This window comes from Erythrolamprus reginae, chromosome 1, assembly GCF_031021105.1.
Source record: "Erythrolamprus reginae isolate rEryReg1 chromosome 1, rEryReg1.hap1, whole genome shotgun sequence".
Classification (NCBI taxonomy): Eukaryota; Metazoa; Chordata; class Lepidosauria; order Squamata; family Dipsadidae; genus Erythrolamprus; species Erythrolamprus reginae.
The window spans coordinates 233,895,517-233,922,166 of record NC_091950.1 but is presented as its reverse complement, the minus strand read 5'-3'; the positions used below and the strand labels follow the sequence as shown (position 1 = coordinate 233,922,166).

The window sequence follows — 26,650 nt, the reverse complement described above, 5'->3', positions numbered from 1 at the left end:
TGTGCCGGCCAGCTGATTTTTGGCTTGCACAGAAGTTCTGGCAGGGTGTTTTTGGCTTCCAGAGAGCCTCAGAGTGGGATGGGGGAGGGTGTTTTTACCCTCCCTCAGCTCCAGGGAAACCTTTGGAGCCTGGGGAGGGCAAAACATGAGCTTACTGGGCCCACCAGAAGTTGGGAAACAGGCCGTTTCTGGCCTCCATAGGGCCTCCGGAGGGTGGGGGAAGCTATTTCGCCCTCCCCAGGCATTGAATTATGGGTGTGGGCACTTGCGCATGCGCCCACTCTCTTTTGGCACTTGAGGGAAAAAAGATTCGCCATCACTGACCTAGGCAGAAAGGGGGGTGCATTCTACTTCCATTGTCTACTTTTCTGGAACACAGACTACTGTTCTTTTTTCAGTAAAAATAATTAATAGTCATAGTTGATATAGCAGGTTTACAGGAAGGTGGCAGGCAAATGAAAAACAGAATATATGTCCATGCACTATCGTGTGTTCTAATTCAATGTAAGTGTTGGACATACTTTAAAGCAGGGATCTGTAACTCCATAGTGGCTATGGTCCACTAACGGGCTTTGGCCTGTTCAGAATTGGGTTGTGTGAATGGCTGGCCAGAAGGCATGCACAAGCAAATCGAATCTGTGTGAATGGCAGGCTGTCAACCACTTGCATGCATGTGCACCAGCCCACTGCACACACAAGTCAAGCTGTACTCATGCGCATCAAGCCACCATTTGCAAAAGGGCTGTTCATGCAGCCCAATTTCCTTCTCTGCCCCAGCTGGGCCACCAAGCCGCAAGCAGTGGGGACCACTGCTTTAAAGAGTACTGTTACAGTTTTGGTTCAGTTGTCTTAATGAGTGTGAACACATTTGTATGTGTAAATGATATCCCAATTTAGGTTATCTTTAGAAATGAGGTGAGACTGTATCTTCAAAGGCAAACTGAAAGTTCCACAATCTATAGGATATAAGACCATGCATAGGCTCCCTAAGCCTATCAACCTATAACCACATAACGTTGTTTCAGAAAAATTTTCATGTTGCTCTGGATAGTTGATTAAATGTTGAGTATTTTAGAGTATTAAAATATATGCACTAGCATCCTGCACATGGAATCAAAAACACTGAATCAAAAACTACAAACATCCAATTACCGGATGGCAAAAATAGAGAGAGTAAAGCGAGACTCAGAATATATAGATTTTGTGCCCCTCAAATCTGATAGTGTTACTGTACATTAAAAGGCATTCTGTTGATTTGCTTGGCCTGAACTGGTGACCTTTCAATGCTTACTGCACTTCAAAAGAAAATTAAAATTTTTAAGGCTATGGTAATGGATTTGATTTTTTGAAATTTGCTGAGAATGTCTCATTTTTCCTCAGAATATAATTACATTTGATGTGGCTTTTCATGATTGGGATGTATTGTTTTACTTTAGACATCATGGATTTTTGGTGGTAGCTATCTCTTTAGTCCTTGTTCATTACCCAGTTGTGAGACGGGCAGTCCATCAAATTGACAAAATATACTGCTCAAAAAAAATAAAGGGAACACTCAAAGAAAACATCCTAGATCTGAATGAATGAAATGTTATCATTGAATACTGTACAGAGTGGAATGTACACAACAACATGTGAAATTGATTGTCAATCAGTGTTGCTTCCTAAGTCGACAGTTTGATTTCACAGAAGTTTGATTTACTTGGAGTTATATTGTGTTTTTTAAGGGTTCCCTTTATTTTTTTTGAGCAATGTATATCATTACTCAAGAATCATTAAATGTCATTACTGAATGCAATTTACCTTGCTGATGTACTTGCTTTCTCTACCGTAGACATTAGCTTTGCAAATGCATCAGTCACTTTACTGGTGGTTTTGGAAGTTTCTAGCTTGGAAGTTGTTAACTCATACAATTCTGGATCGACACCTACAGCATAAAATCATAATTAGTAGCAGATAGCAGAAACTGTTTGCTTATAATCTCAGTTAAGGAATTTTTATCTCCCTTATCTGTAAACATCTGAACTATCAACATTCCTAATAAGCAAATCATAGACATTTTGTTAATTTCCATCACATTCTATTAAGTGAGATTCAAGAGCAGCAGATAAAATGACATAAAAGTCAGATTGAAATTTATCTTAAATTTAATAGTATTTTTCTAGTGAAATCAGGAAACAGAATTGTTCAAATTCTACATTACCTTACAACATCGATTTTCTTTCCTACTTCATTTCTACACAAATAATATTTAGAGTTCTCATGCTATTTTTTCTCCATGTTAATTAAAAAAATTAAATAGTTTAAAAAATATATTTTGGTTTCTCCTCTTTTATGAGAATGCAACTAAGAAAGGCATGGATATTGAAAACCAATACGAGCCATAAAATAATTAAAATAAACCAATTTTTAGAAGTTTTTTGAAAACTCCAATTTTTTTTACTTGCCATATCTAGGAGTAGAAACTGACAACCCAAAAAGAGAAAATATACTGGTAGCATAATGAGGGCTCAGAGGAAAAAGCTCAATTGTTTTCATAAACTTGATTTGAGAAGATTAAAGTACAAACAATTTGTCATTTGTTTAATCATAAAAAAACTTTTAGTTGAACTAATGATAAGGCCCTTGTCATCCTATATCCACTGCAGACTTAATGCTCAACTGAAAATATGGAGGTAACTTATGAACTTTAAATTCAGAGTAGAGTATTTTAAATTTTCAGATGTTTACAGAATTCTTAAATAAACAGAAACATACAACTGTAAAAACAGTGAATGGATTTTCAGAAATCCCATTAAGGTAAGGCAGCATATAAACTTGACAGTATTTCAAATTTTAAAAGTCACGATGAAATTGTTTGATACATTTAACATATTGTTAAAATTAACATTTTCAAGTCATAAGCCAACAATATTCAGTAGCTAAAACTGCATATTTACATATGATTAAGAAATAACTGCTTGTTCTAAATTTGATTTCATTATTTTAAATCAAGGCCTTTAAAATAAAATGAATATGAAATATAACTGTGTAAGTACAACTAATCTGTGATGCCTGGAAATATCTGTACCATTTTAATATAAAAATGGTAATATTGAAAAACCTTAATGAGACTGAGGGAATTCAGGATCTAAGATCGAGCTTTAAGCTTAGGAACACACATACACTGTTACATCCACTTTCAACATTCAGAATTGCAGGCGAGAAGCAAATGACTTTCCAAGAAACAAGATAGATGTCACTACCTCCTACGTGTTTTCTATTAATTTGAGGACAAAATTTTAATGAAAATTCAAGAATAGGTAACTATGTATTTTTACAATAATTATTTTAAATTAATCAGAAATCAAATTTGATTTTACAAGAGGCCAATAACTGTGCACTGCTGAGCAATACTATGAAAATTAAAATAGATGGATAAAAATTAACGTATCAAACAATACCTATGCCTTGTGCAAATTAAATCACCAACTTCTAACAAATACGATTTATCAGTTGCGATACTAAAGAGTTAAAAATGCACAATGTACCACCAAAAGCTTCTACAGTTACAAAGATAAGGGAGGCTCTTCCTAGATATTTGATCACCAAAGTTTAAGAGAGACTTATACTCCTCTACCTGTCTCATGTGTACACAGAGGCATGCTTTGCCATGGAAAGACATCTGAACTCCCAGCAAAGTATTAGAATAAGAGACACACTATATACATAACCTTCGGTCTCATCATAGCTTGGACTTTAATTAAGGAACAATACTAGGTAAGAGGCCTCTGCTACATCTTAAAATGACTGCTGCATCCACAGAGGAGAATCTTGCCTCAAGCAGTGAGCTGTTTTAAGATCCATATGGATAATTCAAAGAGAACAAGAGTCTTTAGAGCAAGGCTGTATCTGCAACCTTTAACAGAACAAGCTTGATGAATGGCTGTTTCTTTTTAAAAATTAATTTTGCTACAGATTAATCTTTCAAGTAAACTGAAGCCTTTACCTATCAAAAGAACTAAACAGAAGCAAAATGTACTCTCTTAACATGCCGAACCTTCTCATTTTTCATTCTAACCTGGCAGAATACTCCCATATTTAACTTTGAAATATTTAATAATGAAGTATTAAATTGCTGTTCAGAATTACAACACAAGCTTTTGCCTACTATCAACTTTTTGGTTTTTCTACAAAGAAGATGTCATCCCTTGTTCATGCAGCTTCATTAGTTGCAGCTGCCTATTGTTACGTTCTATAGAGTTCAATACAAAGATCAATGGGCATAATTTCAAGCCAAAAGATCACGAACTGAAAATATTCTTAGTAATACTCGTATTTTGTTCCAAAACCTTTTTAAATTTGGGAGATCTCTGGCTAAAGCACATCAATTAAAACTACACATCTGAGATATATTAACCAAACTAATTATCAAACTTGTCGTTCGGTTAAAAAGAAGAAGAATTGACGACTGACTAGAACAAGTTATGGAGGAAGAAGCTATGTGTCAAAGATAGGCATCCAAGAATAAATTAAAACTCATATATTCTTGTTTGTAGGAAAGTCACACAAATGCAGCTCATGCTTTTAGTACAAAGTTAAGAGATTAAATTGGCAGTGTTTAGTGTTTTGGCTGACCTGGGATGGTGGTGGTGGTGCTAGAGCTACTGTCATCCACGGGCCCAAAGAAATCAAGGTTCAGAAGAGTGGAACCTCCACTAGCTTGAAATTCAGTGACCATGTTGGTAGGCAGCCATATAGAAGGTAAGCCAAGGGAGGGATTTATGTGTAAAAAGGGGGTAAGACACACACTTGAACATGCCAGTTATAATTAGTACTTATTACATCGTTTTATAAAAAAATATAATAGTGCTTACAAGATTAGTTTGCAGTTTCTATAGCTGTTAACAAATCAATGTACATTGTCATGTACAAATGCAGCAGAGATTCCAATACCAGTAACTTAAAAGCTAGCCCACATTTTCAGAACAATGGACAGAACCAGAGAGAATCAGAGGAGTTATGTCTAATTAAAGGGAAACAATTTTGCAAATTCAAAGCTACTGTTCTACATGAAAACAGATACCGCTGTACAAAATTAGTACAAGTTGTAGTAAATGAGCATAACGTTACCATTTTAAATTGAACTGTGCATGATGAATGAATAATGTGTTGTCTGTAAAAATAGACTGTATTTTTATATACAGACTGTATATTCTCATTTCTATTGTTTTGAAATTTTATTGTGCATTGTTACTTTCTTCTCTATGATAATGATTCATTATATATTGCCCCAAGTGCTTGGCAGGCATAGAATGATTTATCAATTTAATAAATAATACAGCAAAGCAATATATAGGAATATTGGTAGTAGTTCTCATTACAACCAACTCCTTGGTGTCAAGCTACATTGTTCCCCTTTAATACAGAAACAGGAAAATCAGAAAATACATTTTAAAGAATTTTTAAAGGAAAGCATGATGAATTGACTGAAGAAATAAGACACCAGACAACAGCAAGAGAGTCCATCCAGGCTTTCCTTCAGCACCTTCATATGAATCACAAAACCGTAACATCCTCAAACACTGTTTAGCAATGTTTTCAGTTCACCGACATGGCTGGTAATTATGATGTATGACTGAACTGTAACAGAATAGATGCCATGTTTACTAAATCTTATTTAATTTATCAGATGTATTTAATGTACATATTTTTTACATTTTGAAGCTTTGTTCTTATTTTTGGCACTTAACTAGAGAAAATCATGACAATACAAGTTTGCAGCCATTAACAAAAAGATTTACTCTAGTAAAATTTCACAATGAACAAAACTTAAAGTGGGCTAGCATTTTATCATATACAATATTTGTACATGGTTCAAAAGTAGCTTTTAAAAAGTGAATGTTTTACAAACAGATTTTGATTAAAAAAAAACCCTTGGAAGCAATTACTACACATGTGTTTTTGCTATTTATAACTATAAAGAAGCCTAAATAGGCAACAGTCTGTTGAGATGGAAGCTATAAACTAAGTATAAATAATCTATCTACTCCAAACTTATGTTCTATTAATACAATATTACAGAGTGATGTGTATGTAACACAAATTGAGCAAAAATATGTCTTACCTTGCTCTTAAAACACTACAGACTGCTTTAAATTGAGCACAGTTAAACAGAAAGAAAGCCTGAATTTCCAAAGCTAAGAAAATATATATTTAAGCTATCAGCAGAGAGACGTTTGTCTGAACTTTGTAGCTTTCTTAACTCTAGCTCTGGTGCTAGAGGCTCTACGGAGAGACGTACCATCTAAAGGGTTAGTAAGGCCACTGCTACTCCAGTCAAACTGGACAGGTGGTAGAGATTCCTAGAGTTGAAAAGTCAGAAATCAGATGTTATAGTTAGGTCATAGTAAATAAAATGTCTTACGTGCTCTTTTGCATGCAAGCAAAAAGGCTACCATTGAAAAGACAAAAGACAGGCTCAAGGCACAATGCTAAAATGTTCAAAATGAAATCTTTAAAATGCATTTCATGTAACCCATGAAAAGGTTTAATTATTTCCTAGTACTGGGTAGGAGGTGGAGAGGAAAGGTTCTAGATATGTCTGATGGAAAGATGTATTTAGAAATTACAATACAATAATACTCCAGACTGGGATATTACTCTGGCACAACAGGCAGATAAAATGGTATAAATGATTAATACAAGAGAAGCAGAACACTATTAGCAAAATACAATTTCCTAATTCTTCACTTTGTAAAATACAAAGGGAAAATCACAATGTATTTAATGAAGTATATTTAATAAATGGGCAAAATGGATCACTACAACTCTCTAAATACCATAATTATAGTAGTCATAATTATTTAATAATTAAAAAAAACACTGAATTGCACTAAAAAGCAAAATTGTACAACAAATTAGAATGAAAAAACAACAAAAATATGAAAACTATTATTACCTAAATTTCTAATTTTGAAGCACAAGACAAAGGAACAAAATTGTACACCAATAACTAGTAATGCATATTGCATTTATAAAAAGTGTCAGATGTAACTATTCAAAGAACAAAAGGACTGCTTTCATTTGTAAAAGAATCAAGGATCCAAAGTAACTTCCTGCTAGAGAAAGGACAAAGGACTTTTTCCTTTGTACTACACAGTGCTATGCTACTCTAAAAAATTCTGCAGAACCATAGCAACTTTTACAGGACAATGCTGAAAAAAGGGGGAGTTAACAAAAAGTTTTTAAAATAAACACGTCTTTTTAAAAGAAATACTGACTTAACACTAATCCTAAACTAAATGTCACAAAAAAATTCTAGATCTTATCCTGACAGGAAAAGAGAATAAAACCATTGTATTGTCCTTTAGAGCAACTTGGCAAGACTTGTGGACTTCAATTCCCAGAATTCTTTAGCCAGCTACAAGCCTTAATGTTGTCAAGTTTGCAGACCCCTGCTTTAGAGCTTCATGATTCTTAAATGGAAATAAACAAATACAAACCCCTTTATTATTTATTAGTATTGTATATTTTATCTCTTTTCCAACTCAGAAGTTGGAAAACAGGCCATTTCCAGCCTCCAGAGGGCCTCTGGGGGGGAGGGGGGAGCTGTTTTCACCCTCCCCAGGCAATGAATTATGGGTGTGGGCACTCATGCATGTGCGATAGCGCACGCCACACTCTTTCGGCACCTGAGGGAAAAAAGGTTCGCCATCACTGTCCTAGCATGACACAGCAACACCTCTAACCTATTTAGTGGAGAAGAGCACAATGTAATAGTACTGCTTTGGCTATATTTACATATTTCAAGAACAATCCCCATATCTGAGAATGTTCAGCACTGGCACAGAATTACCATCATCTGTCACAAAAACTTTATTTACAGAAGGTTTGAATCAAATAGCTCAAGATATTGTTCGTTTTATCTAAAGTGAAATGTTAGAAATGCCAAAAGTGCTACTTCTTCAATTATTACCATAATTTTAATTGAAAGGAAATGTAAGAGAGCACTACCTCATTAACCTATCTTCCGGCCAAGCCTGACCTGTGTGATTCAAACTTCCATGTACTTTACAAACAAACTCATCTAATCACTTTATTATTTGAAATATATTTGTATTTGAATATATATTTTGTTTTAAAATTTTGTTTTGTTTAGATACAAAATAAATATCTAGTACTACTACTTTACATTTTGTTCATATTCTCAAAAGATTTCAATATTAGTGGAAGATTTCCCCTGAATTACACCCCATATAAGTAGTCTTCAACCATTTATTTAATGGAGGCTTAAAGTTATGACAGCGCTGAAAAAAGTGACTTATGATCCACTCTTGAAAGTATGACGATCATACCACTCTGCAGTCACAGGACTGTGATCTGGGTGCTTGGCAGCCTGCTCACATTTACAATGGTTAGTGTCCTGCAATCACATGATCACAATTTGCAACTTCCTAACAAGCAAATTCAATGTGCAAAGCCAGATTTACTAAACAACCACATGATTCAATTAATGACCACAGTAAAAATGGTTGTAAAATCAGGACTAGTCACATGACTTGTTTATCCACCACATTGCTTGATGACCAAAATTCCAGTGCCAACTATGAATATAAGTCAAAGACTATTTGTAATCATATACAATATATACAATCTTTATCAAAATACTATTTTAAAATTAAGCAAAAATAGCCATTCTATCATATCATTAGGATTTGTTTTATTTATGTATTAAATTTATATGCTGCTCCTCTCACTGATGTGATTTTTTTTCAAAATCAAAAGTGGATACATAAGTTTAAATAAAATGGTACGTTTTAGCATAGTTAGGTGAAGCATAATTAAAGCTTTGTAAGTTTTTAGTAAGAAAAGTTCAGCAATTTTAGCTCAGAAAAGAGCAATATGAACAAGCACCAAACTATTTGTTAAAGCACTATCTGTTAGAAATATAACTGTTCAGCTATTTATTATTGTTAAAATGTAGGCAACTGTTAAATAATTTAATAATAATAATTTATTAGATTTGTATGCCACCCCTCTCCGAAGACAGAAGAGATTTCTGCAGCCTAATACAGAGATCATTCTATTCTCTGGCGAAGCAAGACTTTGGAAACAGGCTTCACTCACTCACAAGGGGACAAAATCCATGTAGGGAAGAGTTGGAAATATGACACATGAGCTTAGATAACATCAGAAACTGAAATTATGGAATATGCAACACCCAAATTATGTTTGACCAATGGACCTGTCCTTTTATCTCAATATTAGTCCTTTGCATCCACCCAATCTGAAGACTTTCCCAAATTTTAGTAATAGATTGGGAGGGACAATCAAGAAATAATTCATTCCCACTTATAGATGTTAAACTGTTCCATCAGCAGATGAGTGCTAATGAACCTATCTCTAACAAATTCAGCAGTTTTCTTTTAGCATATGAAGATTTATATTTCCCAAGCGTATTAACAGAATTTTGGATATTGTCATTAAGAATGTACTGATTGAACAATATCCAGTCTTATTCTTCCTTTTTTTTTTACCTGCAACTGATCAGGTGTGCATATATTAATTTCTGGTGATATAGCAGAAGTCTGTCCTATTGAAGCTATTTTCTCTGCAGCAGAAATTGGTTTCATGGGTTCCTTCGTAGGCTCTAACATACCCTGGAAATGAACACAATTGATTGATCAATGAATCAAATCTTTATTATGGTCGCAGGCAAAAATAAGGATAGAATACAATTAGTAATTTTAAAAGGTAAAAAAATATAAAAGATATATATATATATATTTTAAAAAGCATATGCACACACAAACCAAAAAAATAAAAAACCTATAAATACAATGAAACAAAATCAGCATATGGCCAATTAAATCTATCACAATAAAAAGACTCTTATTGTGTTTTGTTATTAACATAACACATACCATTTTAGTAACAGTGAATAAACAAATGCCAAGCATATTTTTTTAAACAATGATGTCTGCCTAGTGTATCTAGATAAAGAAACCTTTACTTCTGGTTGAAAAGAAAAAGAAAACTAGGGTTGTTATATTTATTTTTATTGATGCATTCAAAATCATATAAATATTTTTTACTTTTTAAAATATGATTGCTTAGTAATGAAAATAAAGATGTTTTTATTTAACTCTACTTCCCAAGGAACTCATTGCACCCCATTGCATAAATGTATTTAATTAACATGTTGTATTTATATTTACATTACAGTATAACATTGTAATTTAGGTGTGCTGCTGAATGATGAAGAGTGGGCATTTTCATGTCCCCACCATTTTTACTCTGGACATATCCATACCCATCTGGGGCTCATCCACATTTGCTCTCAACATGAAAGGGACCTCAGAGTGTTTTCTCAGATTACCAATTAGTGCAGGAACATTATCTATCCTCTAGTCTAGTCCATACTGCTTTATTAATGTGTTAATTTAAACCATTGTTGTTATTGGAGAATTATTGCAGACTAACAGCTAAGTGATCCATACCTAAGTACAAATACTTACTTGCAGCACTTGTCTCTCAGTCCAAAACTGCACTATGTGTATTATGTGATGTGTTACAGCTGCTCTACAACTGTAGAGCAGTTATCAGTAAGTACTAGTGCTCCTGTTTAAAATGATTTGGCTGAAGATGGAATAGCAGTTTTAACTTATCAAAGAGAATGATTTATATAGCTTTGGGATTAGCTCTATCATTTTCTGGTTATTACTACCGTATATAACCACGTTGTCATCAAATATGAATCAGGCAAGTCATGCAATGATTTGTAATTAATTCAGACCAAGATTTCCCATTTTGATCTGGAGGCAAAATATAATCTGTAACAGTCAGAATTCCACAGAATTCAGTACAGAACCACAGAATTCAAGTAAACTCAATTGAAGGATTTGGAATATGCAAAGGAGAACAGGGGCTGAATGAGCCCCTAAGCAATCAAAATGGCTTGTTTATGGCTCCTAAATTTACTTAAATATCTTCAGAATCATGGAAAAATCTAAGGAAAGACCTGCCTAATGATAGGTATGATATTTTCTACAACTAACTATCCGATGTTGGTAACCAAAAATCCTACAAAGTGGAACAAAGCCCGTGTCCCAGAGCAAATGGAATTCAAGAACATTACTCCATACCTTATGCACAAAATAACTGATCCAAAAGTGCAACAGGATTTGTCATCCAAACCAGATGCACCCAAAAAGCTCTATTATGAGCTAAGTAATCATTACAGAATAGAGCTCCTAATAATTCCCCAATATCAAAACTGTCCCAGAAAATGTGTAGGGGAGTGTAAGAATCTTACATTAAAAGATATGAAATGATATTATAAGTGTGCTAGAAAATTAAATTAAATGCTACTCTAGTATACCTAAAACTTAAATAACCGATACATGGCTTGGAGGCTTCTATGCATTTGAACTGAAAGGGCATTAGATTTTACTATTATATATGCAGTGAGCTATTGGAACTTACCAACCCTGCTGCATACATGGGAACTATGACAGGCTGCTTCTTATTACCTGTGAAGAGCTAAAACAAAAGACATTTCCATCTAATTAGTCCAAGTTATTTGCAAACTCATTCAATTAGTCTCAAGAACCATTTTTCAAACAAGACCAACAGTTTTTAGGTTTACTTATGAAATATACAATATCATGTAAAATTACTCTCAAGAGTTAAAACTATATACCATTCTTCATTTCAGAAGAATGGAAAAATTTCTACTTTAACTGAAAACTCACAATGTTTCTTGTGTCGATTCCCAAAGAGCAGAGAAGCTTTTTGTTGCTATGGGAGCCACCCCACTGGTATCTCAGTCCATAAGCATCATGGATATCCTGAAGCTCTGCCCACACATCAAGAAGTTCCCTACAGAGCATGTTATAAGTCAAGAGAAACAGCAAAAAAAAGAAAAACACTGGAACTCAGGAGATTTAATTGCTTTCTTCAGCATTTTTAAATGACTGGCATATTTTTAAAAAGTACTGATTAAGATCCCACCCAAGCACTTAACCTCTAGGGAACTAACATTGATATTTACAGAACAATTATTCTTTTACCATACAATAAGAAAATGTTGTTCACAGCAAATAGAGTGGCATCTACCTAGAAGACACTAGATATAATAAATACCTTTGTATAAGCAATACCCCACATCCAAATTATCTATTTCTGCCCAACAGGACAGTTTTTCTCAGAAAATATTCCCAAAAATGTAAACGTCTTCCTCTCCATGTTTTGATGCCACTAAATATTCCATACCTTTCTGACAGGTTCTCCACTGTTCTCTCTGGTGTTCTGCCCTCTTCTAACATGAGATTTAAAGGAGGAATTTCCTCTCTTATTTCAGAAACAAGTACAGGAGGAAAACAGGCCTTGAATATTCGTTCAAGACGATTTAGAAGCACAACCTGTATTAGGACAAAGAAAACCAAATTGATTCTGAAAACCATGCAAGTATATTTTTTAATTACGGGAAAAAATAATATGATAACTTTCAGATATAACTGTTTATACATAGTTCCTAGGATTCTCTGAGAAGGTAGTAGAAACACTTCCTATGAACAATGTGAACAGGAATTTATGCCTAGTTTTCTGTTATTCATAAACACACTGTATTCGACTTTTATTTATTTATTTATTATTTATTTATTAGACTTCTATGCTGCCCTTCTCAAAGCGACTTAGGTACTTTATAGGTAGTCCTCATTCAGTGACCCTTTGAAGTTACAATTGCGCTGAATGAGGGTACTTATGGCTGTTTCTTACAACTGTGGTTGTCACAGCATCATTTTGTACAGGTTTGTAACTTGGCAACCAACTAACAATTAGATTGGCCACAGCACTGACTGGCCATGTGATCATCATTTGTGTACTTAACCGGCTTCTGAATGTAAAATCAGTGAAGCAGTTGACAGGTCATCACAAATGATGATCATGCCACTGTGGGACTCTGCAACTACATAGAATTTACTTAATAACGGCAAATGGACCTGCCGCCACTGCTGTCATAAGTTGACACAGTCATGTGACGTTATGCTTTATGACCACATCACTTAGCAAGAGTTGCCTGTTCCAATTCTATTGTTAAGAAAGGACTACCTGTTGTCAGAATTTTCCAGGCAAGTGAAATGTCTATTTATTTGTGAATAGCTAGCTACACTTGAGTTTTCAACTTGATCAATCCTAGTCCTAGGGCATTGCAACCTTTCCATTGCAACTTATATGAGTGAGGCTAATGATTGGTCTTTGCTGATTAGTGACTACCTTCTCTTGAGACATTACGTCCTCCCAATATTTTTGCAATTATGTGTTCATGGATAAAACTTCTGATGTGAACTGTAAGGAACAGATGAGTATCTGATGAGTATAGGAGAATATGGAGAGGGCTTTGAATGAAAGCTATGGGTAGTAGGTAATCATCTAATTTAATTCTGAAAGGTAGGAATGGGGGGGGTCAAAATTGCTCTGTCTTGATTCTATTTGGTGCTGCTGGGGGGTTGGGGAGGGGGTGGAGATCTTTTGTTGTTATACAATGCATTTATATAATAAAACTTCAATGGTCTTGAGTTTATTTCATGGCCTAAACCGATCTTAAAGGGATGGCAAATACCTTGGGATCATAGGTATTGCTTCCCTGTGATTCAGGAAGAGACCTTAAAGTACCTTGTACAGTCACTGCTAAAAATCTCCAGCAAAAATGTACAACAAATTTCAATTACAAACCTCTTAGAAACAGTGCATAATTTTTTTGAAAAGGTTATGACTAGTTAAAAATAAAAATAAATCAGGGCAGAGTGTATTTTAAGTATGCAACACATAGCTAAGACCTGAATATTATATTCCATTTTATGAAAAATTGGGGCAATGATGGTAAAATTATACCTGCTGTGCTATTCTGTACTGTATGCTTAGGCTTTTAAACATTTTAAAAGCAATTGGCTGGTCGGTGCTGGAGGCAGATTTCTTTTAAAAGTGTGTTTGAACCAACATTAATTCTTATCCACTTTCCTCTTCTGCTCTGCCAACTATTTCTTGGCCATACTCACTTTCTGAGTAAAAACTGTGGAATAATGTAATAATGCAACAATGTTACATATGTGAGGTGCACAGCTTGAAACTGAAGCAATTTTAAGTGTCAAAGCAGAGGCTAAGTAATCCAGTACAGGCATGCTCATCAAAAAAAAAAAAAATTGGTAGAATTTCATCATGATTATTTGCCAAGTAATTGATAATTTTCCGATTTGAAAATTACAACTTGGTAACAATTTTGAAAGAATCTAGATGGCTGGTTTCAAGAGTTTCAGGACCCTTGACTTCAAAAGTAGGCTTTTATTTTGCCCATATTATTTTGATTAATATTTATATTCATGTCAACCTGCTCTTTCATCATGCCTTGAAAAGTAGACTGTATTATGGTCTATGGTAATTATGGTCATTTAAAATTAAAATAATCATAATTTTTACATTAAAAGTATGATCTGTTGTATCCCTGTTAAAAGCTTTGGGTATGGTTCTTAGAGCCACTCAAAATCATCACAGAATTGTCATTTATAATGTGAAAAGATAAAATGTTAAATAAAAATAAAACAAATTCTTATGAGTTTTACGTGGATAAATCATAGTTGGTTTGATGTTCTTGATGGAGCAGTGCCTATGTGACCTGGAATTAGTGAATCTGTCTTTGATCCCCCTGTCATGGTCAGATCAGTCTGGTAGTGATCAGTTTCTTTAGAAATGTAAACCCCCTGCAGGGAAGCAGGCTCTATTAGGTCAGTTCGCCCCTAGCGACTAATTGACCTAGATGTGTTTCAGAAGAAACTGGAGTTATAACTGCAGATGTGCTGCATTGTCCTGCCAAAGTCTTAGTCACCACTTGAAGTAGGAAAATGACTTGAGGGTCTGGATAGAATTGTGCCCATGCGACCTCTCCTAACTCATAAGCCTGTTTGTCTCCCGTGGTATATGGAGGAGTCGAGAGAGATGAAATGGATAAAGAGATATTGAGAGTGCTGCTGGAAGAAGACAAGGGAGAAACTCTATAGAACATACGTAACAGCTTCTATTAAAGTGTATCTCATGATGATAAATGAGAAATACTTCTCTGCATTAATCGAGTCTGCAGATAATTGGCCATTGGCCCTCTTTAAGGTGAATCACTTCCTCCTAGGGAAGGAGGATACAGAGATTCACCTGAAAGAGTGCCCTGAGGAAATTTGCTGATTTTCTGGAAGACAAAATTGCTCAGATTTGTTCCCTGTAAAATGCCTGCATGGTTGCTGATCTGGTGGAGGTACCTAAGGCAGGTCTTGTCCAGCAATCTGGGAAAGGTTTGACCCCATTGCTCCTAAGGAAGTGGACAGGGAGTATTAGCACACGCCCTACCTGGCTTGTGAAAACTTCTCTGGAGGCAACATGCAGGTAGATTCTGGCTGCAATTAGTGCTTCCCAGTGGGAAGAGGTTTTGCCTTTGTAAGCTCTTGTAGTTACTGAGAGTGAGTTGAATGGCCCTGTGAATGCTCTTAAGTAAATAAAATAAAGCCATGCAGTTTCCTTGATTACACTATGGGTGATGTTTGCCACTGCCTTCTTTCAGAAGTAAGCTTTTTAAAAGAAATTTCACAAGTACTAACTTGATTTCAGATGAGTCCAGTATAATTAATTATTCATTAATATAGTATCTAGGATCTCATTAATTCAATATTCTATTGTTGAATTAATATTCATACGCAATACAACTAATTCAACAAATAACTTGAAAAATTAAAAACATTATTTAAAAACAAGGAAATCTCACCAATGAATTCTTACATTAATCGTAATAGATTTTGTTGAAAGTCTTTTACCATGCATAACTATGTTAGATGACAACTATGATTGGTTTTTTCAACTTATGGGTGAAAGCTTTTAAAGAACGTAAGAAAATCACCCATCCCACTTTTGTAAAGAAACCTTCAGTTGGCTTAGGTTCCGTATTTCCTCTAGCATGCATACATCATGGCAACATAAGAACTTAATTCCATTCCTTTCATTAGTTGCCAAGCTTGTTATCACAAAAGAACAGAAAATTTAAATATTTGGCTCAATAATCTTTAACACTGCTGTAGCCAAAAATGAAACAAGTACAAACACCCCCCCCCCCCCCAGTTTTCCATAAATCTGATCAACCATGAATTGTATTAACCATTTCTCCTAACAGAATACTTTTTGCCTGTATAAACATCATTTTGGGCAGAAATATTATACTGTATACCGGTAGATGTTTACAATGTTTATATTTCTTTTAAGATCACTGTGTATTAAACAAAGTTTTAAAATGTTCAATGTATCCAAGTTTTTAATCTGTTCTCTACTGAATTTTTATTTTTTTAATGATCCAACTATATAATCAAAAGCAGTGTTTCTTAGGGTTGTTTTTTCTCTTAGGACAACTTTGCACTTTTAAAAATTACTAGACAACCCATGACCTATTAGGTCATAATTTAAGAAATATTTCCTTTTCTGATTCCTCAATGCTTTCAACAATAGCAAAGTTCTTAAAAAATCAGGGAAATATTGAAAAATGTATTTTGAATTGTATAGCACAACCAAACATCAGGAGTTGACCACAGCAATTGTTTTATGACATTTTGTGTCGTCATGTTTTTTGAATCATTCTCTAAGTTAGCCCAATTGAGCTACTTTGGTTCAAAAATTGTTTTGTCCAGTTAAAAGTTACACATAGACAAACATGACAGTTTTAGTAGTATATACACGGAGCACCTAAAAAGATATTTTGTTTGTACAGGCTATATTGTAGCTATTTCTATATGAAAAATTAAAAGTGATGCATTTTCTCCAATTACAGTTTTCCACAATTTGTTGGATATATTATGTTTAATATATTATTTTTCAACTTAGATTGACAAAATAATTTTGATTTTGTGGAACCCTGAGAAAGTATTGGGTATTCCCAAATGTCTTAGAAACACACTTTAAGAAATATAGGTCTAAACTACCAGTGTATTTATTCTATCAAAATACCAGATATATTATGAACTATTTTTTAAAGTTCACATAACATTATTTTTACTTCCTTGATACAATCCATTGTTGTTGTTTTTTATAAGGAATAGTAAACATATTTTCTCTAATATAAGAAATGTACATTAATTCAATTAACTAAAATTTCAATTAAAATTTAAAAAGTGGAGAACAAGAGGTATACATACCTTCTATTCTATCAGACAGTACTAAAATAACCCATTTATATCGTCAGTTACAGAACAAACATTAAATAAATATTATTTCAAACATGCTTTGTAAATAAAGTTGGTAGGCCCTTTTGTTTGACACATAAACAATAATCCAAACAAATGCATTTTATGTATACACTATAGGTTTTGGAGATCTATTCCTCTGTTGTATTTCATACATCTCTTTCACCAATGGAAAGCTACTTGTGGAATTTAGATTAACAGCATTTAATACAGCATAAAGGCTGTGGCTATAAAGGCATTTCCTGCAGTGTCACGTCCACAAAGTAAAACTGGTAATCTTGCATCTAGTTCTAAACATACTTACTGTAGGATAGTGAAACCAACAACATATGCTTTTCTACTGTAGAAAGAAAAATATTTCTACCAATTAGAGAGGGGAAAACAAAAACCAAATATAGTAGTTACCTGAGCTGAAACTTGTAATTCTTGCAACTGCTCACTGCCAACTGGATTAATTGAATCTTCAGCACTAGAAGTTGTGCCAACTGTATGGGATGGCCACACATCTTCTCTAGGATGAGATTCTACTGTTTGTTCATCTTCAAAAGTAGCCCACAAGCAGCTTTCTTTTTGTTCAGTTTCAAAAGCATTCCACTCTGCAGCTTGGTTACAACCAGCTGAACTAAAGTCTGAAAATTCATCAGCATCTGGAATTTTTTTTGACCCCAAATCAAAATCTGCAAACTCATTATCTTTCCCATTTTCCAATTCTACGGGGAGTTTTATCTTCTTGCTAAAATCAGAAGCAGCCATAGGCAGTTTTTCTAACGGTGTACTTGAAATATCATTTGGTTGACCAGGAGCTATCTTTGTTGATTGCTGATGAAGACTACTAGCTGTGAATTCACTACATTCATTACTGAGGTTTTCAAAAGGGCGTTGAAAATGTTCTTGGCTTGCAGAAAGTTGAACACTATCCGTGAAAGCAAGAGATCCATTACTGACAATACTAAAATCACCAAAATCATCTTCGTTAACATTGTTGAATGATGCATGTCTAGGGTCACTTTCACCATTTTTTATTATTTCAGAAACCTTCTCGCCACTAGGAAGACTGCTAAGACTTTCAAGCCTACTTAGGCTGAGGTCTGCTGTTTTTGCAGCATCACTGGTGGGGGGAAAAGTGTGTTCTTTGTTGTGTCTGATGCCACCCTCCCCCCTTTCTTCAGGATTTTCAATTGTGCCTATTGAATTCACATTTGTTTGTACAGAAGTGACAGTGTCATTAGATTCCAATTCGGTGCAGTCTTTTTCAGCCTTCACATTATTTACTAAATTAGTTTTTGAAATGCAGATGTGTTCACCTTCAGTGTGAGTTTCCCCTTCACATTCACAGCTATCATCCAAAATAGCTTCCTTCATAGATTCTGCCTCTCCAATTCTATTTACATAATTTTCCTGTGCATTTAATACTTTTTCCCCACTAAAATATTTGCATATTGTATTTTTTGTTTCTTCTACCTGGGTTGTTTGTTTATGTGAGAATGTGGCAAAATTCTCGTGTGTGCTGGGTATAGAATCCAAATATAATTCAGTACTATGAGTGCTAATTGTTTTTAATCCCTTTGGGTCATCGATACTGTCCAGATCCTCTACTCCCTGAGAGTTGGCTGTATCTGGTTCTGAAAATCCATTTGTTAGAACTTCTGGGCATGGTAGTCTCTCGCCATTACAGCTGTCCATTTGCTGATCATCATTTGGAACTTTTAGATCAGTCCTAATAATTTCAGAATGTGATGATTCCAGATTTCCAGCTCTTTTTACTTCTACTGGAATGACATCTCCAAATGATGTACCCAGGTTTCTACACTCACATTTTTCTTTAGTACTATCAGGAAGTTCTTTTATAGAAGTAGGAGGTTCTGTAATGCTGTCCTTATTGTTACTATATCTTATTGTGGTAAAAGTTATAACACTATCTACCCTTCCTGAGTAATCGGAGTTAAATGAAGACTTATGTTCTTCTTTTGAACTGGAATACTCTGGTGCAAAATCAAAGCTTACACTAGTATTTCCAACATCCGAAAAGCCACCAAAGTCACCAAACTCCTCCTCTTCTTCTTCCTCCTCCTCCTCCTCTTCATCTGGTGCATTATCTAATGGGGGAGGGGACGAAGAATACATTCGAACGATGTCTGGTTCCATTATTTAGTTCTTTAGAAAAAATAATTTGCACCTGTAAGAAGACAGAAATTTATTGAGACAGACTAGATGTTGAATACTAACCATTTATGCCACCATATTTGAAATAATTCCTTATATTTTATGGTGCATAATATAATAAAAACTCCAAAGTTTACCAAATAAAATATTTCTTGATACTTTTTAGTAATTCAGCTTACCCACTGGCAAAATCACAAACTTCTCTATGATTGAACTTCCCATTCCATTATTTTATCACATCACAAGCACACATAGAGAATTTTAAAAATGAATATTAATTTGAAGACAGAACAATTCCTTTTTAAGACTAATGGATAAACAGCTAGAAAAAAAAGGTCATGGGTGATTTCAATATATGATTACTGTGGTGAGATTATTATATGCAGAGAGATGTAACAATTCAAGCTACCTACTATGGAGGAATTGTTAGTAAAATTGGCATATCTTGCCAAGAGATTTTTTTGATTTGAGAAAAGATTGTGGACTGGAAGCCTCTTATGTAGAGTTTTTGAAAAAAGAGCTGTGATTTCCAGGTTTGATGATTAGACATGACAGATTAAAGAAAAGAGAAAGAGCTGTGGTGGTGCAGTGGTTAGAATGCAATATTGCAGGCAAATTCTGTCCAGTGCCAGGAGTTTGATCCTGTTCTGTCTGGGTGCCCCCAGACTTCAACACCAACTGGAAAAAGCATCCAGACACGCTGGTAAAAGCAAAAGCACTTTATAGTTTGAAAAATAAACACAGAGAAAAACCTGTTCTTCCCAACAGGCAGGCTATGAGGCTTCACAGCAAAGTCCTGACGGCCAGACAATACAGCAGACTTCTTGCTGGCACACACACCACTGTAGAGAATAAGCCCCCACGCCTTTTCCCCCAAGGTTTCAGCCTTCAAGGCCACAAGTCAGAATCAGAGACGCCAAAGATCACAGCCAGGTCCCAGGACTCCCAAAGATAATACTCCACAATACAGGAAGGGTGGGTCTGCCTTTTCAGCCTTTCTGGGGAGAACCACACCCAAACGCAGCTGTTACCTATTTAGGACTGGAAGTACCTGGCTAATTGTCCCCTTCGTTGTTCTGCTCTTCTCTGCCTGTGATCGATGATGGCTTGAGCATTTTCATCTACTCCAGGCTGCTTGCTGGGGAGAGCTCCACCCCGGGGGATTCTGGCTGTTCTCCCTCTCCCTCGGCCTGATATTCCTCCTCCCCTTCTGCCTGGGCCTCCTCCTCCTCCTCCTGTTCCTCATCCTCCCCCTCTGAGCAGGGAGCCGGCAGAGGTTCAGCCGTTCCCTGAGGAGCCTCAGACGGAATCACAACAGATCCTAACTGGCTCAAGGTTGACTCAGCCATAGGTCAGTAAAACGAGGACCCAGATTGTTGGATGCAATATGCTGACCACTCAGAAAGCGCTGTAAACCCTTATAAAGAGGTATTTAGGTCTAAGTGCTACTGCTATTGGTATCATATAACTTTAGAGAGAAAGGCTAAAATAAAATTGTGCTTATATCTGTTGTAAAAATACTGAAAGCCACTCTAACCCCCCCCCCCTCTATTTTTCTTTATTTTTTTCCTTGCCTTTTTGGCTATCACTTTGATTTTCTTTTTCTCTTTTGCTCCTTGTTTTCTATTTGTATTAGTTTTGTGTTTTAAAAGACAAAATAGCTTATAGCACAAAATTAAGCATGGGTTTGGCTTAAACAATATAAAATGTGTGAATCCTATTTGGGTGTTTGATCCCTGAGTGTAGATGGTACAACAGTGGTCCTCAACATTTTCAGTTTGGTGGCACAGTGGGGGGGAGAGGTGATAGTTCCCTGTGATTGAAGGTGGGTATGTGCAAGCACCCACAAGGGGAGATCTACACGACTGTGAAACTGGATGCCACTTGCACAAAGGGAACTTTGCGCATGTCTATGTACTCATCCGCCACATGGCCTGGTTCCAAAAAGATCACAGCCCCATACCAGGTCAAGGGCCAGGGACCCTGATCTACAATATTATTTGCTTGCAGCTAAGGTCGCTCTTGGAAACACTGTTGTGATCATTTAAAGATTGATATATTTAATTTGATTATAATGGAAACATGAATTCATAGTATACCCTATCTGTAGTGGCTCTCTTTAGTGCATTAATATATCTATTCAAAGGGCAACATTCTACTGAATTTTAACCACATATATTCCAAGATTATTATTATTATTTATTGGATTTGTATGATAATGTATGAATATATGAAAGTAGATGGCATTATACAACCAACACTAAACTACTACTTAATTTAGCTCTTTTGTCTTTCTTCTACATATCTCTCGAGATCAGAGAAAAACGTACAACCAGAGATATCTATTTCATAATATAACAAGCGGTTGAGAACTGATGGCTTTTCTCATCCATACTAATGTTCAATTTCAATATTTATTCAGTATCAGAATTGAAAGTTCTGATCAGCAATTTAGGGTAATATTAACTGTGGATAATGAATTGTGGTCTTAAATCAAGGACTACCTCTATTTTGAGGATGGATGTGTTGGCTCCTAAATTAAGTATTTCCCTGTCTTTCCCCAATGCCTTTACTTGTTCTGCTGTTTTGAACAAACAGGAAAGGCTTCAAATTTATTCTGTTTTAGGGCACCAAGCTCCCAAATGGCATATTGGAGGCAAAGTTTCATGAAGGACTTTCAGACAGAGCAAGTTAGAGAAGGATATCCTACTTTTAAGTCTCAATTTGGTGTAGTGGTTAAAGCATCAGGTTTAGATAATGGGAATATGTACGTTCTGTCTTGCCTTAGGGACGAAGCCAGCTGGGTGATGTTGGGCCAGTCATTTCCAGTCCTAGAAATAAGGCAAACCGCTTCTGAACACCTTTGCCAAGAAAACTTCAAGGACTTGTTCAGGCAGTTCCCAAGAATTAGACACAATTGATGGAAGAAAAACAATCTTATATGAAGTGAGTTAAAAAACATGCCTTTGAAGTTTGGGCAGAGTCAGTAGCTGTAATAATTAGCAATAAAAAGTATTAGACAGCTAACAGAAAAACCAAGATAACTAGAGAAGAATCACATAAATAGATGTATCTCTCAGTATTTAATGTCTTAACAAACATTTTGGAATTTCCTTGCCTAAAGCATTCAATACAATGTATCTGTCCTGGAACTTCTTATAACAAACTGAAGTTATGTACCACACTTTTAGCTGGGTCTATAGCAAAGATGTGTTTATTATATTTAATGTAGATTAATAGGGACAGATTTAAGCTTAGACATATGTAAAACAGACCCACTGAAATTTTAAGTCCCCTTAACGAACCCAAGTACTATGTAACCCATTCATTTCAGGGGGTCTACTAGTTATTAGTGTGATTCAACCCACAATTTAATTTTCCTCACAGGACTGTTATTACAACTGTATTTATTTATTTATTTGATTTGGAGGTCACCTGACTCCAAGGTAATTCCAGAAAAGAACATGCATATCTAGACAAAATTATTTAATATATGAAAGAAAACAATCCTGGCCTCAACAACATAACCCCAAATGGGAGCAAATCTCATTTTCAAAAACATAGCTAACCCCTGTACGATGAGAGCTGGGGGGATGCTATTCCAGATGACAAGACAGAAAGTGTGCTTCCAGGGTACCGTTAGATGACTGACTGAAGGGACTGGAGCACCCCTACTTTTGCCAATGTTATCTGATGGGTAGAGAAAACACTGGAGATATGTGTTCTCTCAAATGATGAAGTCCTCTTCCGTAAAGGACTTTATAAGTGAAGTCATGTGGCAACCAATGCCATTCACACAGCACTGATGACACATGGGCATTTAAAACATCCCCATTACTACCTGTGTTGCTGCATTCTCTTTTGCTTACAAGTGCATGAAACATCAAAACAAAAAGTACAAAATCCTACCCTCTTGAAGTAAGGTCATATATGAATGTTTACAACATAGCAGTTTAAGAATTTTGGCATACTCTTCTTCATATAAAAATGTGCTTTAAAAATGAGGGGTTACATGGTCAAATAATAGAGAGATTTTTTAAAAAATTAAGGGTCAGTGAAAAAGTCATAGAAAGATTTGATGACTGGGAAATAACCCACAAATGTTAGTTTTTTTTCTCCTTATCTAAGGGAAAAAGTCTATTCTTGAATAGAGATTGTTGACTTCGCATCTCCCTTCCAGTTGCAGGAAGCATTCCTCTGATATCACAAAGAAGTAAAATAGAAATACTACAGGAGTACTTTGAGAAAAACAGGATCTAGTGCAGGGATGTCAAACACAAGGCCTGCCGGGCGGATCTAGAAATGCTTAATTCTGGCCAGTGGGACTGGCCTGGAAATAGCAAAGTTCTGGCTTGTAGTGCCTCTGGCAGCCAAAATGGGGCACGCCCAGCCCCCTACATTCAGTTTTGGCCAGCAGGGTGCTGCAGGAGGCATCCGTCCCATCTCTTCCTTTTCTCCCCCCACCCCACAGCAGAGAACTTCAAAGCTGAGCCAGCCCTCAAAAGAAATCTAGTTTGACACCCCTTATCTAGTGCATTTTCCTTGGCATGATGCTAGAACAGGGGAGAGGTAAGAGACCCTTAGCCCAGGTTTGAAGCTAGGGTCATCAATCCCAATCAAACAAAAGATTGGAGGGGGAATATTTGAGTATTTTTATGAGAATTTTTAATTGAAACCTACTTTTTTTTTGCAACCTCTAACATAACCACAAAAGACTCGATAAGTGCCAACTTCCACAATGTTGCTGTGGCATTAAACAGCTGTTTAATTCTTCTTCTTTTTTTTGCTTTTGCTTTCAAAATGAAGTTTATCTTTCAGCACTTTTCCAATGATGAGAATGAGAATTTCTTGACAGCTAGAACAATTAATCAGTGGAACAGCTTGCCTCCAGAAGCTGTGAATGCTCCAACACTAGAAGTTATTAAGAAGATGTTGGATAACCATTTCTCTGAAGTAGTGTGGGGTTTCTGCCTAAGCAGGGGGTTGGACTAGAACAGTGTTTCCCAACCTTGGACACTTGAAGATATCTGGACTTCAACTCCCAGAATTCTAGGAGTTGAAGTCCAAATATCTTCAAGTGGCCAATGTTGGGAAACACTGGACTAGAAGACGTCCAAGGTCCCTTCCAACTCTGTTGTTGTTGTTATTATCATCATTATTATCCTTATTATTAAAAATCTGACCCTGCTGTTTATAATAATAGTACTATCCTTCAGATTGGAATCCCCTAATGCAGTGTTTCCCAACCTTGGTCACTTGAAGATATCTGGACTTCAACTCCCAGAATTCCCCAGCCAGCATTCGAATGGTGGGCTGGGGAATTCTGGGAGTAGAAGTCCAAATATCTTCAAGTGGCCAAGGTTGGGAAACCCTGCCCTAATGTACTCCTCTCAAGGATTAAATAAGGCAACAGAAACAAAGCAGGTAGGTAGGTGGGAAGCAAATTCCAGCCGCCTAATTTGTGCCACACTCCCGCAATTAAAAAAACAAAGCACGAGTAGGGCACAGCGCCAAGGAGCCTAACATCCCCACCGCTTGAGCCGCCTTCGCCTATGGAGGGAATGGAAAGCAGCTGTAAGAAGGAAAGAAGAGATGAAGGACTTACAAACAGGCCAGCGATGCAAACCGGCCTACGGCTGCCTTGGGGAGAACAAAGGCAGGAGACAAGGCTCGGGAAGAACTCCAAAAGCAGAAACCCAACACCTCCGACTGACCAAAACCAGGCCAAGCAAAGCACCACACCGTCATGACGACACGAAGCCATTCCCTCCCCCCACCTCCATCCCTTCCCCGGTTGTTTTCTTCTCCCAACTTTCCGAGGGAGGAAATACGCTCATCTATTAATTGAGGGGAAAGAGGAAACGCCGGGATACACCGCGGCTCCCTTCCCGCTTTGGACTTTTCCAAAGACACGTTTAACTCGCCGCAAGCACACGCTTCCCCCCTCTGAGGGGAGAAAAGGGGCCGCTGGTTCGCAGTCCCGCCACCCGAAATGGGGGAAGCGAGGGCTGCGGGGCGTACAGGTGGCGGCGGAAGGTAGCGGCTTCCTTTCCCACGCTCAGGACTATGGGAGGCAGCGGGCAGGCGAAGACGACCCGGCTGGCCGTCCACGTTAAGCCCCGGCAACAGCAGCAACAGCACCCGCGTTTCTTACCTTTGGGCTCCTGCAGGGGCAGCTGGGCCGGGCATGGCCGGGCCAGACGGGGCTGGGAGGGTGACTCGAGGCCTCCCGCGGTAACCGCCATTAAGGTGAATCCATCTCGAACTTCCCCCTCCCGCCCCAGAGCCCAGGAAACGCCTTGGACTGACCCACCTCCCCTCGCCGCCCACTTTGTTCGCCGCTTCCCGGCATGCCGCGCGGCTAAACGCTCCGTTCCCCCCCCCCAGCTCTGCGTGTCCCTCCACACGCCACATCCTGTGTCGACGTCACATCCGTCGTCGGTGGGGGCGGGGAAAATAACTCCCCCCATCCGTTGGAATCCGTATGTACCATCTCCAGTGCGCGTCGCCGACTTACTTTGCCGCAATTGCTTTGGATCTAGTGGTCCCCCGATGAAGAGTGCTATAAATCCCGAACCCTCCGGGAAAGAAGCCCACTTGTTGTGGGCGTGGATTAGGAAAACAAAGATCCTCTTTAACTTTTCCCTAGGCTCCGGTCTATTTACCAAAGGAAGCGAGATCCGCCATATCAAATGTGGGCACGCTTAATCCGTAGCGGAGCGGGATGGCCATTTTGAAGTCTGCGGGGGAAAAGGAAGCTCAGTCGAAGCATAGGCGGCCATGTTTGCTGCGGGCAGAATTCCCTTAGTTTGCAGGTAAAAAGACTTCGGACCCGCAGTCTGCGTCGCGTTCCGCCTCGCGTGCAACTTGGTCTCTCAAGCTGCTACTATTGCAGTTCTGACGTCTGCATGCGCTCCAGAGACTACTCGGGTCGCTGGCGAAGAGGGCGGTGCCTGGGAATCCTAAAATTTATCCGAACTATTGTTAACGGTCGGGTTTTACCTGCGAAAGCTATAAAGCCCAGCATGAGATACATAGAGACCTTAAAGAGAACTGCAGTTTAACAAAATAAAGCTGGCGAGGTCCCGGGAGAAAAGTTTGATCTCAGTTTGTGTATGTTGAACTGGCATCTTAAAATTATTGAGCCTGTCATTTGTACCTCAACTGTCTGGTTTGGAACAGCAGAACAAGACAGACACAAACTTCAGAGGATAATTAAGACTGCAGAAAAAACATTG

General features: G+C 37.0%; 1 protein-coding gene across 3 annotated transcripts in view; it reads right to left on the bottom strand.

The window, feature by feature from the left end:
• Nucleotides 1-25,822, bottom strand: part of AFTPH (aftiphilin) — a 47,137-nt gene extending 21,315 nt beyond the window's left edge. The window contains exons 1-9 of one of the 3 annotated variants that reach the window (XM_070732550.1): nucleotides 25,567-25,803; nucleotides 17,655-19,425; nucleotides 12,253-12,401; nucleotides 11,733-11,859; nucleotides 11,464-11,520; nucleotides 9,516-9,638; nucleotides 6,281-6,341; nucleotides 4,615-4,698; nucleotides 1,801-1,924 (exon numbers count right to left, since the gene is read on the bottom strand). In XM_070732550.1, coding sequence (XP_070588651.1) covers nucleotides 1,801-1,924; nucleotides 4,615-4,698; nucleotides 6,281-6,341; nucleotides 9,516-9,638; nucleotides 11,464-11,520; nucleotides 11,733-11,859; nucleotides 12,253-12,401; nucleotides 17,655-19,394 — 2,465 coding nt within the window. In that variant the 5' untranslated portion in view covers nucleotides 19,395-19,425; nucleotides 25,567-25,803. Of the gene's footprint in view, nucleotides 1-1,800; nucleotides 1,925-4,614; nucleotides 4,699-6,280; nucleotides 6,342-9,515; nucleotides 9,639-11,463; nucleotides 11,521-11,732; nucleotides 11,860-12,252; nucleotides 12,402-17,654; nucleotides 19,426-25,566 lie in introns of all 3 variants that reach the window. The other 2 variants (XM_070732551.1, XR_011557360.1) reach the window with 2 other exon arrangements.
• Nucleotides 25,823-26,650: the final 828 nt, after the last annotated feature.